This window comes from Rosa chinensis, chromosome 7 (genome assembly GCF_002994745.2).
Source record: "Rosa chinensis cultivar Old Blush chromosome 7, RchiOBHm-V2, whole genome shotgun sequence".
Classification (NCBI taxonomy): Eukaryota; Viridiplantae; Streptophyta; class Magnoliopsida; order Rosales; family Rosaceae; genus Rosa; species Rosa chinensis.
This window is the reverse complement of record NC_037094.1, coordinates 51,425,800-51,447,186: the sequence shown is the minus strand read 5'-3', so window position 1 is coordinate 51,447,186 and position 21,387 is coordinate 51,425,800. Positions and strand designations below refer to the sequence as shown.

Sequence of the window (21,387 nt, the reverse complement as noted above, 5' to 3'; positions counted from 1 at the left end):
AAGACTGACCCTCTTCTCCAATTGGTCATTTGGTGCATCTGCTCTAATGCATCTTATCTCTTAGACATAACACTAGAACTAGGATTGCATAAGAGCCTAGATGGATGTTCAACATAAGGTCTTGGATTACCAGTGTGAGGATTTGGGAAAAGAAAGAAGGGATTTTTAAATGATTTTGGTAAAAGCTTGAAAAATCGAGAGACCCATTTGAGAGGCGACCAACTAATTAAAGGGTAAAATGGTCTAAAAAAATTAAAGAAGACATGGGACAATAATTTAATCCTTGTGGGGAAACAATTGAGCTATATTAGACTTATGAGGAAAATTGGTAATAAGGATCAACTTATCGCGGGAAAATTTATGAGGAAAATGATATTTATGAGTAATTTAATTACCTTGTCTTTTCCTTTTACCAATAATATGTGTATAGCACGGGTAAAGGGTTTGAGACAAGTATGTGTATCTATGTATCTATTATTTATTTAGTGATATTATAAAACGAAGCTCTCTGGCTTCACCAAAATATAGATTCCTCAAAATACCCTTTAATCTAGAAAATAAAAACTCACAAAGTAGATTCCTCAAAATACCCTTTAATATAAATAGTTTATTTTAGTACAATAAAAAAAAACCCATAAAAACATTAATACAAAAAAAAAAAAAATTAAAGAAGTGATGGCAAATTAATGGCCTTCACCAATCACACATGCAACGCACAGATATGAAGCTAGCGCTAATCAAAACCATAATAAAATAGTTTGACAAACATTAACTACAATAATAACTCAAGTCTGGAAGGTAGATTGCAAGATACCAAAAGAGCCAAACTTAAAAGAACAATTTTTAGGTTCATCCTAGGATGAATGAGCATATTCACATTCTCTTGCGATTAAGGGCAAAATAACTTTATAATTTTCTAATCCAACCATTCATGTTGTATAATGTAATACAAAAATTAGCTCTATAAAAAATCAATCAAATTAAAAACCTTTTAATTAGGAATTTCTATGAAATATATGGACGGTTCTATGTAAGTGTTGTTAGAACCATCCATTTGTTTGATTCAATTAGATAATTAAATGATTTCTGATTTCATTGATTTTTTACAGAGATGATCTTTAAATGATAATTTAGGATATAAACAGTTGGATTATAAATTTATTAACTAAAAATATGTTAATCGACAACGGGGGTGACTATGCTCATTCACCCTAAGGATAAACCTAAAAATTGTCCAACTTAAAAGAAGATTCAAGTGACATGACACTTCATTGCTCATTCATCTTCTTCATCTCCATCACCACCAACTACCTTTTTAGTAGCAATCTTATGGTTCTTTGATCTCTTTACTCTTCCAAGGCGATCACCTTTGAGGAGACTTGTGATTAAATGAGACTTGTGAGCACTCATCAATGACTAAAAATCTCATACATCAAAACTTTTCTATTAAATCATATACATATTATCAGTTTGTGGTTTAGATTTGCAGACAATTATAAATAATGTTATATGTCCTTTTGTGAATGTAAATTATTTCTACTTTTTTTTTTTTTTAAATACCAGTAGTATGTTCAAACTTTTGTTAAAGTGTCATTATAGATAATTCTCTTAAAGTTTATTCAACCTTTGATCATGCACTCAAATTATTTCCTATCAATTTTATATATTTTTGACAAGTAGAAGAGATTTCATTAATCCCAAAGTTAAAACTAGGGTTAATGCTCATACACCCCAAATCCGGGAATGTATCTCCAGTGTATTATTTTTGTTCCCTCTTACACAACATTTTCTCACTTTCCTTCCTACCTACCCATCTTTTCAAAATCCCTACCATCAATACCCTTTCTCTAGCAATTTTCTTTGACGTCTTGGTTTGTCAGAGTCTGCATCTGCATATGTCTCTTTCATATAGTTTGCTATCTAATTTTGTTTATTTAACAGTTTTAGAAACGTGGTGCGCCTATCAGAGTTTTTATTTGAATATATATATATGAAATTGACAATCATCCTCTAAATTCGAAAGGTAAACAGTACAACTTACTATTCATAATTTCGATTGTAGACAGACTTGAGTTGATTGCTATCTGCAAAATTACTACTAAGGAACTGCAAAAGGAGAGAGAGAAATTGAGAAAATTGAAAACCTATAGAGATAATCTTAGTAGAGATTCTCCCAATTACTGGGATATTATTTATAGACTACAGACTAGAATCTATAGAATAGAAGAGGAGATAGATAATCTCTGGGATGTTCTGGAAGAGGAACAAAAACCTCTTGATTATTTGAGCATTGGTTAGATCCGCACGTAACTGGTATCAGAGCTTGTAAAATAGCTAAAGGAGAACCCCTCCTTAATGGGGACTATGTCCAAATTGTTATTAGAGAAAATAAATTCTCTACTGAAAACTTCTGATGAGAAATATCAGAAGCTGTTACTAGAAGTATCTAGATGTCAGTCGACTCTAGAAAAAATACCTGCTATAATCCACCAATTGGAAAGATTGGAAAACAAACTGGATTATATCAAGGAACTTCCAAAAACGGAAGAAGAAAAGCTGACGAGTGTCAGTAGAAAAATCAAAGAACAGCAAAAAACGCTGGATTCTATACTGAAGGACAAGAAAGTGCCTACAGTAAAAAAGAAGACTAATGGGTTCAAACCATTAGAAAAACCAGACTCAAATCGTGTTCTGAACATGATTTTTCTGGAACAATCTACTAGTCAGACTAGTATCCGGTATGAAAACCCGGAAAAAAGAGAAATGAAGATGTTAAGCATCTTTGGAAAAAAGAAAGGAGTACAACTCCTGAATTCTGAAGAATTTGAATACAATGAAATCGAGCACAAGGTAAAAAACGCCTCAATTCCAAAGCTGGATTTCAAACAGATCTACAGACGGGGAACATTTGACCTGATGGACAACCATCATTTCAAAGTACTTGAATTCACAACCCCCTCAACATCTGGAGAGACAGATCTCTTGATGATCACTCCAGATAAAGTTGCCAGAGCACAAGCAAAAAAGTATCAATTTATGCATATTGGAGCAGTCCAAGTCGGCATAAAGCTTTTGGCAAGAGAAGGCATCAACTGTTCAGTCCTATGCGTCCTGCAAGACAACAGACTGACAGACTTCCAAGCTAGTTTGTTGGGAACTCTAGAAGCATCACTATGCAACCAAGTAGCATATTTCAACTGCTTCCCCAACTTCTCAACCAGCCTGAAGGATGCAGCCCACTATCTCCGACTGAGAGTCAAGACAGATGGCATATCAATGAAAGAAGATATGCAAGAATTGGCGATAGTATACAGAATATACTATAAACTGATGAGCACTACAGTAGAGCCGAAGACACGGATCTCCAACATCCCTGGTCTCACTACTGGATTCCTCACCAGCCAGAAGAACCATTCACAACAGATTCACAAGGTTGCTTGGAATGAAGTAACTTTTCCTATTGAATGGAAATTATCAGGTCCGAAGCTACCAGCAGAAAATGCAAAAGCAAAGATCTACGAGAGTAGAAGAACTGGAGAAATCAGCCTCAACTTCGACAACCACAGAAAAAGTGATGTCGGTCCTGAGAATATCAGGATAAACAGCAGTCTTCTGAGAAGAAGCTACAGCACCAAAGAAGCAGGTGTCAGTGGTACAAAACCCACTATTGAAGTGCCAATATCAGAAGAGGATCTGGAAGTTGATCTAAGCAGACCAGTCCATATGCTCAGAGCTGAGAGGCTCTATGATCTTTATGAAGAAGCTGAGAATTGTGAAAGTCCCGAACGATTAGAAAAACTAATCGAAGAAATGAAAGAATTCAAGATCAGAAAGACGAGAAAAGTCTTTCCTTATCAAGATCTTGAAATGGAAGATGGAGAGAACTCCAGAACTTTCATAAGCAGAGAAAAAGGGAAAGTAAAAATCCCATTACAGAAAGTCCCCACGGGTAAAAAAGGGGAAAGAAATTCCCAAAGATTCGTCCCCGAGGGCAATCTGCCAAGAGTTCCGATCACGAACTACGGCATCTGGTTAAATCTAGACAAGAGTCTAGACAAAAGAAAAACCATTGACCAATGGGTAGATAGCCTGATGATGGCTTCTGCACTTACCCTTGGCAAATTTGAAGCACCAGATTTGCAGGTGTACTATGAAACTACTCTCACTGGAGTGGCAAAAAAGTACTACCTATCTTTCAAAGAAACTATCAGAGGAAGAGACTGGCTTGAAGAGATCAAAAATTCAAAGTCTCCGTATGATTTTGCAGTACCCCTGTACGATCAGTTCTGTGGAGATCTCTCAAATCTGAGTGAGAAAGCCAAAGAAACGGCAAAGTCGAATATCTATGCACTCAAGATCTGCGACATGAGATACTTCGAAGAATACCTGAATGAGTTTCAGGAATAAGAAGAAGGATTGGAAATTCAAGAAGAGTTCCAATTACAAGAAGCAACAGGATGAAGATCCTAAGAATAAATTCTTCAAGGAAAAGAAGAATTCCCATCAGCATAAACAACAACCGAGCAAGAAAGCTTGCAGATGCTGGTTATGCAAAGCTGAAGGTCACTATGCCAATGAATGCCCGGAAAAGGGTAAAAGATCTACTAAAGCTCTCTTCGAGGAATATGAGCAAATAGTAGAAGTAGCAAACATGAAAGGCTACGAAATAGCCTATTCTGATGATGAAGAAGATGACAGGTCAGTCTACTCTGCCTGGTCTGAAGATGAAGATTCATCAGATGAGTCTGAAATAGATTCTGAAGTAGAGTACTTCGAATCCAGACAAATGAATGTTTTGAGAATCAAAAACTGGGAAGAAAGCAAGACAGAATCCTTCATGTCTTCTTATCAGGTGAACCCTGGTACATTCGTTTGTGACTACTGCTTATGTCACGAAAAGAATGGTCTCCCTATGTTTTGTGAAGAGTCTAAGAAGACTTATCACAAAGAATGCTTCATAGCTGAAGCAAGAAGAAAGACCAAGAAAGGTGTTGTCAGCCAACTGGTTGAACAAGAATATGAAGAGTACTTCGCTGAGAAAAAAAGCGAAAGAAGTTGAAACTGAGTACTTCGCTGAGAAAAAAGGGAAAGAAGTTGAAACTCTGTTCCAGGAAACCATGGAACCTTCTTCCTCGAAAAAGGAAGAAATCATCGATGAAGAAAAAATCGATGAAGATATTGAACTGGTTGAAATACCAGAAAATGTAGAACTGGTGAAACCACCAGAAACTGTTCATCTCTTAGAACGACAAGAGACTACTGAAACATGGGATCTACTTGGCCAACCATCTGGCAAGTTTGACTATAAAGTCAAATATGACCCTCCGTCATGGTTCAGTAATCCAGACATCAAAGAGATAATTCCTACAGATTGGGATGATGGTGCAGACAAATCACCCACTCAGGAAGATGTTCCAGAAGAATGTAAACCATTCATTCCAACGAAACAAGCTCAAGAAAATGAGCTTCATCAATCGAAAGTCGTCTTTACTAGTAGATACAGCAACTACATAGAGATTGGACTAAATTTCCCCGATCACAGGAAATATCATCTATATGCCTTTGTAGATAATGGATCGGGATTTACTGTTGCAAAGAGATTTGCAATTCCAGATGAACTCTGGAAAGAAGATAAGAAAAAGTCAGCTACTGGTGTCACATTCGATGGAAGCCATCTCACCATGAAGAAAGTAGCAAAAAATGTTCATATCACCGTCGGTGGAGGAACGTTTATCATCCAGAATGTTTGGCAATCTGAAGGCCAAGGATCTGATTTCTTGTTGGGAAATGACTTTATTCTCCAACAAAGATTCATTCAGGATGAAGAAGCGATCGGCTTCAGGAAAGGAGAACGGGTGTTCTGGGCAGACCGACTCACACAAGCAAAAAGTGTGGTAGGTCCTGGTTTTACTACTCAATATCAGAGATCGCAACAGAATAGTGGTGATCTTACCCCCTACAAACCCAAATTTGAGCCCATACTCCAAATCAAACAACAACAAGAGTTGCTTGTTGAAGAATCTTCAGAAGAAGAAGAAGAAGAAACTGGTGAAGATGAAGAAGCTAGTTTCATCCATGAGCACAACCTCAAGCACTTTCAGAACAAGCTTGAGTCTCAGCAAATTCCCACTCTTGAAAAAATCAAGAAACTACTAGAGCAGAATGTGGATACAAATCCTCAGAAGTTTTGGGAAAAAGACCCAGTGGTCTGTGAACTAAGATTGCATGACATGAATGCCATTTGTCATGTCAAAGCCATTCCTCAGTACAAAGAGGAAGATCAAAAAGAATTCAGAAGTGATATTGAAGATCTCCTGAAGAAGAGATTAATTCAACCTTCCACTAGCCCTCATCATGCTCCAGCTTTCTACGTGAGAAATCATGCAGAGAAACTACGAGGAAAAGCTAGAATGGTTATTGACTACAGAGATGTCAATAAGAAGACTGTCAAAGACGGTTATCAGATTGCTCAGGTCAGGGTACTGATCAACCAGCTCAGAGGAGCTAAAGTCTTTTCGAAATTCGATGCAAAGTCGGGTTTCTGGCAAGTCAAGATGCATCCTGAGAGCATACCTCTCACTGCATTTGGAACACCACAAGGCCATTACGAATGGTTAGTAATGCCTTTTGGTCTCAAGCAAGCTCCCTCAATCTTCCAGAGAAAGATGGACAACATCTTCATGCATGTAGCGGAGTTCTGCGTCGTCTACATAGATGACATCCTGGTCTTCTCCAAAAACAGAGAAGAACACATGAAACACCTCCATGAGGTAGTAAAGCTGATAGTTTAGCATGGAATTATCCTAGGTGAGAAGAAAATCTTCTTTATCCTTGATGAAGTTGATTTCCTAGGGATAAACATCAAGAATGGAGTCATAAAGCTCCAACCCCACATTCTTGAAAAGATCTGGAAATTCCCAGACAGAATTCCTGATGCTAAGAGTCTAGAGAGATTCCTTGGTGTCATAAATTATGGGAGAGATTTCATCCCCAAGATCTCAGGGTTAACAGCAATGTTATCTCCTAAGACAAGTTCCAAAAGAAAATGGAGCTTCACTGAAGATGATGAAAAGATCGTGAAGCAGATAAAAAATCTCTGCAAAAACCTCCCTCCTCTTCAACAACCAGAAGAGAATGATGAAATTATCCTCCAGACAGATGCGAGCGATAATTACTGGTTCGGTGTTGTTCTAGCGAGAGCGCTTGGAACTAACATTGAAAAAATCTGCAAATTTTGTAGTGGCAAATTCAGCCCTGCAGAACTGAATTATCCCACAGGGGAAAAAGAAATTTTAGCTGTCAAGAAAACGATTTTAAATTCTCCAGCATATCTTGGAAAAACCTTTACTGTCAGCACCGATTGTGCCAGAGTAAAGAATTTTAAAAACTTTAAACTTGACAAAACTGCTGATAGAGGAAGATTAGCAAACTGCCAATTATTTCTTAACCAATAACAAGAATTATCTTCCAGACGCATTGACCAGAGAATTGGCAATGTTCAGCCAAAGAGAAGACGACGAAGGTCGTAATCCCAGAAGCAGAAGAGTTGGGAAAGAACAGGAACCTGAAGAGGATCCAAAAGAAACCAAGGAAAAAATCCTTAAAAGGTTTCTGCTAAGCTCAAAAGGTTTAGCCTCAACTGATCAATCTCAGGGTAAAGGATTGGCTAGCCCGTCTCAAACGGCAGACGGTAAAGGCACATCAAGACCGTTGATGGCTTCTGCTTTGCCAAAAAGCAGACCAACTCCTAGTGGAGTTATAAATGTTTTTAATTATGAATTAAGAACTTTTGACACTCCTGTGTTCAGAACTGGCAAAAGACTAGCTTATCACCAGAATGTAATCTTGGATAATCTCTTATTCGCCTTTCAAGAAAGAAGCAGTGGTCTGATGTTTCCAGCCCTCTTTGCATTAGCTGAAGAGCTTTACGCAAATGGTAGGCCACAAGGAGAAGAGCTTCCTACGCAGCAGAGTGCTGTCAGAAAAGAAAAATTTTCCTTCCTTGAAAGTCCAGAGAGTGCTAAGGTCCCTATCATGGCACTAAATGAATCAGATTGGCATGAATTTCATAGTCTGATAGGAAGACATAATCCAGAAAACCTAGTTCCTCCAACACTCTTCATTGTCGCTGGACCATATGTTGGAAGATACCTGGTAAATGTTCAGAGTGAACAACCCCAAGAACACAAGCTTTGGCTTGTTGAAAATGGTTTTGTCCATAATCTGTGGACTAAAACTAACGATGATCTGAAAGGTTTGCCGCCTATTGTAGTCAACACAGTCAAGAACATCAGGAAAAATGACTGTATGCTTCGTCTGAAGTTCAGATCCACTCCTCCAAAATGGATCCAGAAGGCAAACGGTGAGGTTGAATATATTCCTCCATATCATTATGTGAGAATCATTCAAAGAAGATATCTTCAACCAGCCTGTGTAGCATACAATAGCCAACCAAATTCCAGCATCCCTTGGATGAAAGCCATGGCCCTTGACTACATCAAAAAGATCATCTCTGAAGATGTCAACAATACCTTCCTAGCAGCAGGAGAAAAGACAATCATCACTGCTTACGATCATCCTGACGTAGTCAGCAGTGACCTATTCCTATCTCTAACCAGAAAAGAGATAGACTCGACAATGACATGCATGCGCTGGGTGGAAAAGCTTGAAAATGACAACCACCACAAAATGTATGTTGATACAGACGTCGAGGATAATGCAACAACAACTCGCATGGCCCAAGCAGACAACAACTCCTTTGTCTTTGGCCACCAGTCTGAAACGGACGAAAACATGTGAAGCTATAGGTGAAGAATCAGCACCAAAATTGCAACTGTAGACCTTTAGACTTTTCTAAAGCTACTTTTGCTTTTTCCTTTTCAAAAGAGAAAGGACAAGTGAAAAACATTTCACTTTTCACCTTTTGCTTTTCCCTGACCGACCTCCACCAGCAGGAGCACTCAGAAAAGCAGGAGTCACGGAGTTGTGCTGTACATTTTTGTAATTTGAATTCTAGTTTGAGTTCCGCTCCCTATATAAGGAGCTTTAGCTTCTCTTAGAGGGCATTCGAAACTTGAGATAGAAAAATATTCTCTCAAACAAGAAAGCCATAGTAGCAGTGTACTTCCTTTCCTGTCTAGGTGTGAAGTAGTGTGCTTTCAGTACAAGTAAGTAACTGTTCTCATTCTTATGGATAGCTAAACAGCTTTTGCTGTTTACCTAAGAATGAGACTCTGATTGTTTAAAATCTATATGTATATTTGAATAAATAAATTCAGATGGATGTTCACCCACTTCTTTAACTTATAAAGTCAGCATTATGTTCAAGTCTAAATGTCATTATCATACTCATCTTTGTCATTCATAGTTTACTATGCAAAGTTTAACATTCGAATGCATGCATCTCATGGAAATCTTAAAGTTCTAAAACTTTACTGTTTATCCAAAAGAATTAGTTTTAAAAACAGAAAAATTAGGACAAGCAGCAGTGATTCTGCCCTGTGAGTAGCCGCTTAGACAAGATGTCGTTAGGTGAAATGTGGCATGTTGAAGGCTAGTCTTGTTTTTGTTTTGACGTTTTTTTTACTGTTCCTTTTTGTTGAATAGAACTGTAGAGGAACCTAAAGGTCAACATAGGATACAAGAGGCATTTGTTTGTTTAAACCATCCCTGTTAGTCTTTGTTTATCAACAACAGTGTAATACCAAAGTGTTGGGCAGTTGGGAAAAATACCAAGGCTTTTTGGGTATACGGGAAAAGACCCTTAAAACTACACCCTAAAGTTGCTGGCCAAATAGTTAAGGGAATATTAGTACCATCTACTAGTACAATGACGCTTACTTATTCAACGAGCCTACAAGACTATGGTTAGTCTTACAAAAAATTAAAATTAGCCTGGAGTTCTTTTGTTAATGCACACAATTGCAGTGCTTCAGGATCCTCTTTAACCAAGTGTAAAAACACTTCATAGAATGTAGGCTAAAAACTACCCTAATCATTAGACCAAAACCCAATAGACAATCCACTTCTTCCCGGACCAAGAGTTAGGCCCAAAAGTTCCAATCCTAGCCAAAGACAAAGTAAACCCCACCCAGAAAGCCGAAGCATGATACCCATCAGCATTGGCCGACAATCCAACTATGGCGGCCGACGCTTATAGCAGCCCATTTTAATCAGGCTATTTACACGCTTCGAGATCAACCTACATCGCTAATCGCCAATCTCTTCTTCAAAATCAGCCAAACTTGATGTCAATCTGATCAAGTCCATGAGTACCAACTGCCCCTTGCAGAGGCCACTCTAATCAATCGTACAGTTGTCCTCCCACACTAGCGTCGCGGCACCAAGATTAAGATGGACAAAGTTGTCGTTGTGGTTTAACAAACTAAACCCAAGTCGAGGGCAAAAATGGAAACTCATGTAAAAAAAAAATAGAAATACCAAACGGGGTTTGGGTTTCCAATCGAACACTATATATTACTCTCGACATTTTCCATTTCCGCTGACTTCCATTTTGTACAGTGTCAACAGTCGGAAAAAAGAAGCTCCCCCATTTGAATGGCGAAACAAGCCGAGAATTCGAAGCCCCCGTACGTCCGGTCCTCCTCCGCCAAAGTCCACCCCTCCGTCGACCTCGACGCCGACCCCAGCACCTACTCCCTCGAAAAATTCCGCCTCTACGAAACCAGACAGGTAGGTACTCGCTCCCTCCACAATTTCTAGGGCTCCCCAATTCTCCTTCATTTTTTCTCTCACATTGATCGGTTTCAATTGCAGCGGTTTTATTTGATCGGGAGCGATCGGAACAAGAGATTCTACAGAGTGCTGAAGATAGACCGGTCGGAGCCGGATGATTTGAATATAAGCGAAGATCCGGTGGTTTACTCGCCGCAAGAGATCAAGAATCTGCTTCAGCGAATCGCCGAGGGAAATCGAGCCACCGGAGGCCTTACTTTCGTCGCCAAGGTGTTTGGGATCGCTGGTTAGTGTTTTAGACCTCATTTCTGTGCTAAATGTAGTTGTATTTGATGTTTATATGGAATTGTGGGGCTTTTGTAGGATGCATTAAGTTTATGGAATCGTATTACTTGATTTTGGTTACGAAGCGTCGGCAGATTGGAAGTATATGCGGTCATGCAATTTATAGTATAGATGAGAGCCAGCTGATAACTATTCCGCATGTCACGATTCAAACAGATATTGCACATTCTAAGACGGAGCTGCGGTAAGTTCTTCTTTCACACGCATTCGTATAATTTTCAGGCGGTTTTGTTCTGTGAATTTCTAAATGGTAGCATTGATGGTTCATAGGCGCTGTAGTTTCTTTGTTAATTCAATCTATTGTCACATGTTTATCTGATATTTTGACCATGGTATTTAGACTGCTGACGAGTTTCATTATTCAATCTGTCCCACTCTGAACTGCTATTGATTATAGAATAGTCTACTGCATGATATGAGCAAATTTGGTGTTTAGCATTACCGTAGGCCATGAATATTACCATTTGGTGATAAACTTTGGTATAGCGTTTTCCGATGCAACTGTTGTGAACTTGACTTTTGGACTTTGTACAAGAGCTGTTGAGGTTCTTTGAGCGCTGAACCTATTTAGAAGAATAAGGGATAAATTGTCAAGCATCTAGATGGATGTATGATTATGGTGCTTATTGATATATGGTAAGAAAAAGTAGACAAATCTTTCATCAGTGTGAGAAGCAGAGGCCAGCTGATAAGAATCTCTTGCAAATAAAAGGTCACAAATGAAAAGAATAAGATAGTAAATAAAGCTTCAGACTAAAACATATTTTGTAAGAGATGGGTAGTCTTTTTGGCTGAGGGATTCAAAGGTGAGTTCACCCTAAATGGTCCCAACAGTATAAGGTTTTCCTTGAAAATTCACGGGGCTGCCTAAGCTGCTGCACTAAGACAACTAACAATATTACTACATCTTTAATTGCTTACCTACCAGCTAACATCATTGCTACTTCCTCTTGTATAGCTTTTTAATGCTACTTATATTTTTATCCCTCAAACTGCAGGTACAAGAAGCTTTTGTCGAGTGTTGATTTGACCAAAGATTTTTTCTATAGCTATACATATCCTATAATGCAAAGTCTGCAAAAGAATGTGGTATCAATGGGTGAAGAAGGGATGCAGTATGAAAATATATTTGTATGGAATGCCTATCTAACACAAGCGATTCGCTCAAGGTGTAATAATACAATCTGGACAATAGCCTTAGTACATGGGCATTTTAAGCAGGTATAATCTCTCTCTCTCTCTCTCCCTCTCTCTCCTCTTCTCGCTGTCACTTATTCTATGCAGTGTGTGTGGACATGGTTTTGTTCTGTAGTGGCTTGCATCTTTGATTGTAGTTCTGAAGTGAACTTGCTATGCACTGTTGTTGCACCTTTTGATGACTGTGAATAAAATGTTCTTTTGTTCTAAAAATAAAGAATAATGTGTTCAGTACTTCAGTATTGATTATAAGTGTATTGTACCCATGATGGTGCAGACTAGGTTATCAATCTTTGGGAGGGACTTCAGTGTTTCTCTGGTGTCTAGGCGCTCTCGGCATTTTGCAGGGACACGGTATGTTCTTGTTTGAATATTACACTCTTCGTTTCTTTTAATTATTTACAAAGCTGTCCGTTAGGCAACCAAAACTACAAGCGAAGCTTTGTCATCTCTTATACATTCTGTACTGTTTTGAACAGGGTTTATATTTTAATGTTGATTGCATTGCAGTTACTTGAAAAGGGGGGTGAATGATAGGGGAAGGGTTGCAAATGATGTCGAGACAGAGCAGATCATCCTTGATGAAGAAGCTGGTTCATGCAAGGGAAAAATGAGTTCTGTTGTCCAGATGCGTGGCTCAATTCCCCTCTTTTGGTCACAAGAAGCTTCAAGATTTAGTCCTAAACCTGATATAATCTGTAAGAACACTATCGGATCTGTTAACTTGAACTTTAATATACTGGTTTAAGTCGTTCTTTGCTAAATCAATGTTTTGTTAACATGTTTTCTTTTTGGTTCTAGTACAGAGATATGATCCTACATATCAGGCTACCAAATTACATTTTGAAGACCTGGCAAGGAGATATGGCAACCCAATTATTGTGCTTAATTTAATCAAGGTTTATTTTTGAACGCCTTCTTAATAGATGCTGACAAATAAAACATACTGGTGACTATTGATAGAGCATGTGACGGTGCAATTTTTATTTTTGTTATCCTTTTGGGTCCAAAGAAACAACATGGTCCCCTGTGGTTTGGGGTGATATTCAATCTTTTCCTGTGTTTTAAAATGGCTGAATACCTCCCTTAGAGGGTTTGGATGTTAGTCAATCTTGGTCCATTGTACCTCAATTGCTCACTTTTTGTACAAAGTTGAGGGCAGGTATCACTCTTCTATAGCCATCAAGGTGATACTCAAAAGTTATTTGCATTCTCATTATAATAAATATGTGATGTTGCTATGGTTAATTTGGACTTATATCCTAGACCGCAAGGGTGTCATTACTCTTTATCAGAAAAAAAAAAAAAAAACTATTGGTTTTCTTTTAGATTTTTTTTATTTTTTTGATTTTGTATTTTTATATCTTTTGGACTAGTATCTGTCAGTATTAGTCTGCTAGTTTTCCACATGCAACATGGGCTAAATACAGCATTTTCACATCTGTCATGTTAACTAGCAATACTTGTCAGTCGTCACCAAGTGACAGCAATAATATTGTCAATGATGCACTTATAAGGTGGACATGCACAGATATATATATATATATATTTTTTTTCCACTATTGGCTTTCTGGTATCACACCAAATCAAATGCTTCTTCTTTGCTAATGGCGTGCATCTGATGCTGAATATAAATTCAAAAGTTCTTCTGTGCTTTTGATGTACTGCATGTGTGAACTTTTTCACTCTATCTCTCCCCTCTCTGTGTTTCAGGAAGATCTGTTAATTACTGAAAGGTTTTCAGGGTAATATTGGTTTACTAAGCATCATTTGAGTTATATTTTATAACCTGGTTATGATACATATCCTTGCAGACTTGTTTATTGTTAGACATGTTTAGTTAAGCTGCTGTAAAGTGCTGTTTGTCTTAGCCCTTGAATTGTTGTTCTGTTCGATTTAGGGATTGTTCTTCTCTTTTTGTTGTCTTCTGGCTGTGGAATTCTTATCCACCTCTTGTATGTAATAGAACCTCGTTCTCCTAAAAAGTTTGGCTAAGCTATGTTTATTCAATTGCGCAACATGTAATTTTGTATTCTTTTTTCTTGATTCTTTTCATCCATGTATCTCATACAATTCTAAATCAGACTGTTGAAAAGAGGCCTCGAGAAATGATGCTGAGGCGTGAGTTCACACACGCGGTTGGGTATTTGAACCAAATTCTTTCTGAAGAAAACCATCTTAAATTCATCCACTGGGACTTTCACAAGTTTGCAAAAAGGTAACCATGTGAGATTTTTTTTAATTTTAATTTTAATTTTTTTCTGGTGGTGAAGTGGATATCGCAGGCACACCGATGTGTGTGTGTGTGTGTGTGTCTATTTGTGGCTATGTTTTTGTCTCGGGTATAATGTATATGATATTTTGCTCCCACTTTGTTATCTTGAATATCACAAAACTTGTGAAACAATATCTATATTATGTTATATGTTCACATGTGGACGATTGTGTACAGTTTATCTAACTATTTTTTTATCTTTTCTTTTTTCAAAGCAAGTCTGCCAACGTTTTAGCAGTTCTGGGTGCTGTAGCAAGTGAAGCACTCGATTTGACCGGATTTTACTACAGTGGAAAACCTAGCGTTGTTAAACGGAGGCTCAATCAAATAAGTCGAACAAGTACCGGAAGGCATGTAGTTTTTATCTCAGCTTCTCTCTTGGTTTTTGCAAATGTTATTGGAGTGATCATAGATATGCAACACATTTCATTTTGAAAACAAAATAATTTTGGTTTTGTTTAGGATCTGATGATATATAACTAATTGATTATTGAAAGTTAAGAGCTTGTTCTCTTTTCTGGTTTCTGGGTTTTATGTTGTTGCATAGGGGATGCAAAGAATATTCAAATTAATGTATGAAGAAATGCATAGTTTTGAGTTCAAACTTCACCTATTGATTCATTCCTTATTTGCATCCTGCAATTGAGCACTTAGCTCTTTTGATCTTCAAATTAGAGATAGCACCAAAAACTTTAAATCACCAATACAAATTCCTTAAGTTGTACTGTTCTGCTGGTAGAAACAGAAGGACCTTTGAAGATTATTTAGGAGTAGGAGTGGAAGTGCTTTGGGAGAGAGTAAAGATATAAGGCAGCTCTTTGGGCATCCGTTTAAAGTTTTTCAGAGATTACAGTCTTTCTTCCAATTTGCTAGATTGGAAGGCTGTTGTAATCTAGGGCCTTTGGCTATGTAGGGGTTTTGTGTGCTCTCCCAGTTACGTTATACTTTGATTGTTTCTGGAGCCTTTGTTTGCAATTCAGCTCCTAGCTGTTGTGGTCCTCTCGTCCACCTTCCCTGGCTGTATCTTTTCTGGTTTGTTTCAGTAGGTTCTGTTTCTTTTTTAACAAAAGAAGGTTATTGTCCTGTAAATTTTAGGAGTGAAACTGAAAGCATTTTAAGGCACCACGGACCCGGCACCCTACAATTTTTTATTTTATTTATTATTATTATTATTTTTAAATAGCAAAAGATTATTTATTTTGTAATGAGCTGACTAATTTAATTTATACTATAATACCCTGCACTATGACTGTTAATGCTTGAAATCTGCTTTTCCATCTCTTTCAGGGAAGCATCTCTTAGAGATCTGAGAGCCAGTTCTGGGGACCTCCCAAGGTTTGGGAGCAGTAATGAAACTCTAAATTCTGCTGTTACTCGAGATAGAGACACTGATCCTGGTCAACCGAAGAAAAATGCTAATTCTGGTGGTGAACCACCACACTTTCAAAGTGGGGTTTTGCGCACAAACTGCATCGATTGCTTGGATCGTACAAATGTTGCCCAGTATGCTTATGGCCTTGCAGCTTTAGGTCGCCAACTTCATGCAATGGGGTTGACGAACATACCAAAAGTTGATCCTGATAGCACTATTGCTGCAGCTCTCATGGATATGTATCAAAGCATGGGAGATGCTCTTGCCCAGCAATATGGTGGTTCTGCAGCTCACAACACTGTATGTTCTTTCCTACCTGGTTAAAGTTCCTTTTCATGTTATGCTTTTGTTCATGGAGCCCGAATAGCATACGATCATTTTCTCATATTTTCAATTGCGGGACATCTTGAATTAATCTTTCAAATGTCCAAAAAAGGAAAAAAATAAAAATAAAAAGAGAAGGAAAAAGGAAAGCGAAAATCAGCTTTTGGTACTCGGTAGTAGAGATGCTATTAAGTTACCGAATTATTTATTCGATGGGAACTATTTATGCAGACAGAGCCTTTATTTGAGGACCTACTTTGAGGTTTTGAATTGGAGGCTTAATCCTCAGTTGATTGTTAGATATCAATGATTGAAAATTGTTGAGCTATATAACAGCCAATCCATATCTGATTTAGCTACCGGGATGCAGGTACTCAATTAAAGTTCGGAAATTCAGTCTGAATTACATCTCCTCATTGTATCTGTGCATGTGTACCTAGGATCTAAGATTAACGTCTTGACTTGACAACCACATTGTTGGGCATAGCCGCAATAATGTCCCATGATCTGATCCAGAGTCTAGGTTCTTTACGAATTATCATTACATATAAATCAGGAAATTGTATATACTGTTGTCATCAATTATGGTGACCCTGGTCTCGAGCCAATGCCCTTTGGAAAGACAAATATCAAGGACTTCATCCTCTTCCTTCTTTTTGTGGGTTTTGGGTGGGAAATGGGGAAATGATAGAGAGGTTTTGGAAGAGAGTTGGGTGGGAGGAACAGCCTTCTCTTACTTTTTTCCTCGTTCATATAGGCTTTCCCAGTTTCAAAATTATTAGGTTTTTCTTCTATGTGTTGATGAAAACTTTGTTTTTACATTTAAAAAAAAAAATACTGAAAATGATGATGATTTTTAAATAGTTAGATGTGACTACATCATCCTTAGATTGGCAACCCAATAGATCTAATCTACGGTTCAGATGCCATCGAAAAAACAAATCTACAGTTCAGATCATGTGACTACATCTCACTATATAAAGATATATATATGTACCCATATTTCTATATATAAAATACCCATGTCTCCTTGTGTGTGTGTGTACAGAGAGTTGATTTTCCAATTTTTTTTTCATATTTTTCTTCCTAAAACAAATTTGTTTTATATGGTTGATAGGTATTTCCTGAGAGACAGGGAAAGTGGAAAGCCACAACCCAATCAAGAGAGTTTCTAAAGTCTATCAAGCGATACTACAGCAATGCTTACACTGATGGTGAAAAGCAAGATGCAATAAATTTGTACCTGCCCCTCTCTCTTATACTGCAGTTATATATATATATATATATATATATATATATATATATATATTATTTTTAAAAGAAGAATACTATCTCGTTTTCTTTTACCCAGCGGATAATTCTCTCAAATATTTATCTCCACCAATAACTTCACTTCTGCATTAACAAACAGATACCTTTTGAATATATCTGAATTCCTGTGTTGATACCCTCTAGAATTCGTAGAAGTTAACTTATACTATACAATGCTGTATTGCATTCAATATTGATATATCTAGGAATTTTTATGTCATATCATTTTACATTTTTTTTAAGAAGAAACAATATTTTATTCCATATAAATAAAAATACAATCTGAGAGCAAGGGTATTTGATGTAATATATTTTCTTGTTATATTATGTTGTAGTGTATTTTACAGTTTTTACCATGTGGGAGCTTCTAACTTGGACATCCTCTTTCTAAGAATAGTATGAAAGTCCTTATCTCGCCACCTGCAATTTAATGGTCATGATTGTGACTGTCTTTGAGGTCTTCCTCCTAGGTTCATCCTCCCGTAAATTAGCCAAATTGGAAATTGTTTAGCTATTTGATTACCATATTTCCAATCATTGAACTACATTGCATGGTGGTCTTAATAGATGATATCGAACTGTGAAGGCATCATACTATCCAAATGTATTATTAAAGTATTACTTGTGTTGTGTCGTAATCGACAACACTTACTATATTACATGTTGGCATACGATCTGTTGCCTTTCTTATGATCTCTTACTAAAACATTGGTCTTTTTTCTTTTTTGTTGTTTGATCAGATTTTTGGGTTACTTTAAACCACAGGAAGGGAAACCTGCTCTCTGGGAGCTGGATTCTGATTATTATCTTCATGTATCTGGGCTTGATGACCTTCTTCCTGATTTGTGGTAAGAATATCTATGCTTCTCTCTATGATACAACTTTAAATCATTAGCACATGTCCTGTGCCCTCATGCATAGATTCAGAACTTCTACCTTTACAGTTACTTGTTTGAATGAATTTTCAACTTCTTCTGTAGAGTTAATGTTTCAATTTAATCCTCGTTTCTTTACAATAAGATACTTGATTTCAACTTTGCAGTTCACTGGCCAATGAAATGCACTCAGGAGCATTGGGAAACACTCTTGCCCCTATTCCAGCTTGCAAAGAAGACTTTTTGAGGATGAAGCTGACATCCTTTGACAAATTGATTGAAAGAACGTGCAGTTCAATAAAGAATGTAAGACTTTGCAGCGAACCAGACCAGAGACCTGGTGGTGCTACTGCAAATTCTAGTGTGGCACCTGATGCAGCGTAATTCTCTCTCTCTTATTCCCACTAATGAGTATCCTATGTATGATATTTAATTATTCGTATCTGTTTCTTTGTCCTTAATTATAATTTGCATGCTTATCAGCACCGGGTTGCACACACAGGCGCACACTCTTAAACACATGCTGTTTTGGTGGCCAATAAATCGTACTATGATATCTTAGCAATATACTTGATTTTGTTTATTGCATGTAAGATTTTTCTATAATCATTTAATATTGAAAGGACTGAACATATAAATTTATATATGTGCACATCTTATTCTTCCCTGAATCTGCTATAGTTTGACACTTTGACCTTGCTACTGACAATGGACTGTGGAACTTGTAGTGATCGGTTCATTTAGGGGATTTACCTGTGCACTTGGCAACCGATGAATTCTATTGGTTCTGAATCTGGCATTTGTCTTTTTCAGTGAAATACAGTTGAAAAGCCCAAATTGGCTTTTTGGCCAGAGAAAGTATGAAGAAAGTGGATCTGCACCAAAAGTTACTTCACATGAAATCATAAATGGAGGATCCCATAATGACACAGGAGTTGATGGCTATTGTGACCTAAATTGGCTTTCTTCTGGTGGCAATGATAATGAAGAGGATATCTTCCTGAGGTATATTGTCTGAAAATGCTTTTATGTTGGCATAGGAGAAGAACCTCCTTTCTTTTGTCTAGCTCATTAACTTTCTAAGCTTGTAATTTCCATGGCTGAGAACTTAAGCTGCTTGATTTGTTTTTGCGGTGAATTAGTATGCCTTGTGACCCTGCTTTGATGTGACTTGGTTATAATTACCAGCAAAAAGTGGGGGTAAACATCTTAAATATTTGGTTAATTATTTATCGAGGATCTTTGTCATTCTAGTCATGAAACTAACAAATATGTGAATTGGGATATCAAATCCTCTTCATGATTAACTTCTTAGGGTAGTTGTAGATTGATTTTTCGTTCTTCACTTCTTGGATTCTCTGCAGAACCACAGTGGTGATATTTATCCATATGTATAGTTGTATACATATATATATTACATTGGCATCAAATAGTTGAAATATCTGCTGATATGGTTTTGACATCAAATATTTCCAAAAGAACGAGTTGATCATCATTTATCATATTTAATTTTGTTTCTCTAGTCCAAATTTGTTTTTCAATACCCTGTAGAAGTGGAGCTGTTAATATCAATATATTTTATCTTGTTAAAATTGGCCGTGGTGTATCTATGGAGGATGTGGTTGATCGTTTGGTGTCTGCTGAATTTCCAAGGTACCTTTCAATGACATCAGTTGATGAAGCCAACGGGTGGTATGGTGGTACTCTGCTAGGTGATCAAGATGAAAGCAGTGAGATATATAAGCACTATGCTGAGTTATGTCAGGTAATTAATTTTGTCAAATCTGTTTTTCGTTTTTAATATTAGAGTCTGGCATATCAATATCTGCAGAAGTGATGACGTTGCTTTTTTCTGTTCTCCCTTTCTTTCCCGGCAAAAGTAATATCTGCAAACACATTATTATTATTAAGTTATTGTGTGTGTTACCTTTTTCTTTTGTTTTTTTGTTTTAATGTTTGTAGCTTTGTTACTGGTCGTGTATGACATAACATTGACAGAAGTGGGTAGGTGTCTTTCTCAGCTTAAAATTAAGCTGATGTTTAACTAATTTCTCTTCTTATTGTGGTGATTTGATAAAGTAGTTCTGTCCATGTATATAAAATGAACTATGTTAATGGTTTTGAAGTACACCTCTGTTAGACCAGGTGGAAATGCTCATTTTTCTCACTTGGTACATATGTTGCGTGTTTCCATTTCGTTAACAATCTCTATGAAATGTTACATGCAGGGCCCTGCCATTGAGCCATTCCAAAATGATCGGGAGAGAGAGAAGCACTATGCCGATGCTCTTCACATGGGCACAATAAATATTCTAGATGATGCTGCTGTTAAGGCAGAGATGGAAGCAGCTCTCAAGGAGTACGATCAAATTGGAAGTGATCTTGTGAGCATCCCTCCAGCTTGTAAATCATTTGCTGAAGATCCGAGTTGGTTGACGAGATGGATTATTGGGGAAGAGAGGGTGCAAAGGATTTGAAAATTCTCTTTCTGATCTACTGTAAAGATAGATGGACTACAAGAATTGAACTTTCTCACCGAATCATAATTGTATATATTATAGCGTCAAGCATTGTTGAGCTGTAGTATGTAGATATATATGTAAATAAATACAATTGTTCAAATATAGTTTAACCTCTATTGTGCATTTTTATAAGGTGAATGCCACTTGTTAACTTTCCATTATGTCCCAATTCCTGGGCAGTTTTGGTATGAATCAACCAGTATTGTCAATTTGTAATCTAATTGGTCAGAACATCTACATGCCTCATGCAAGGAAGGATCCAGATTTGCCTCACATCATTTCACCTCTATTAAAAAACAAATTTATATTTTGTATGACAGGGTTAACCATTACATATTTGGACTTAGACTACTACAGTACAAATTTCTTTTTCTCCTTGCTGATTTTGGTCCTAAGATCAATAACCATCGAGTTTCTTGCAGCTGTGAAACGGATGCAATGTCAATACGAATTTTATTGATCATGATAATC

At 37.2% G+C, this 21,387-nt stretch overlaps 1 protein-coding gene across 1 annotated transcript; it reads left to right on the top strand.

Annotated features, from left to right (window-relative positions):
* The first annotated feature begins 10,494 nt into the window (after nucleotides 1-10,494).
* LOC112179821 (phosphatidylinositol-3-phosphatase SAC1) lies at nucleotides 10,495-21,137 on the top strand. The gene is made up of 16 exons (XM_024318301.2): nucleotides 10,495-10,692; nucleotides 10,777-10,981; nucleotides 11,059-11,224; nucleotides 12,039-12,261; nucleotides 12,515-12,591; nucleotides 12,748-12,935; nucleotides 13,039-13,136; nucleotides 14,322-14,455; nucleotides 14,728-14,862; nucleotides 15,800-16,184; nucleotides 17,326-17,447; nucleotides 18,260-18,367; nucleotides 18,562-18,774; nucleotides 19,208-19,399; nucleotides 20,048-20,159; nucleotides 20,623-21,137. The coding sequence occupies exons 1-16, from the start codon at nucleotides 10,558-10,560 to the stop codon at nucleotides 20,869-20,871; spliced, it is 2,742 nt and encodes a 913-aa protein (XP_024174069.1). The 5' UTR covers nucleotides 10,495-10,557; the 3' UTR covers nucleotides 20,872-21,137.
* Nucleotides 21,138-21,387: the final 250 nt, after the last annotated feature.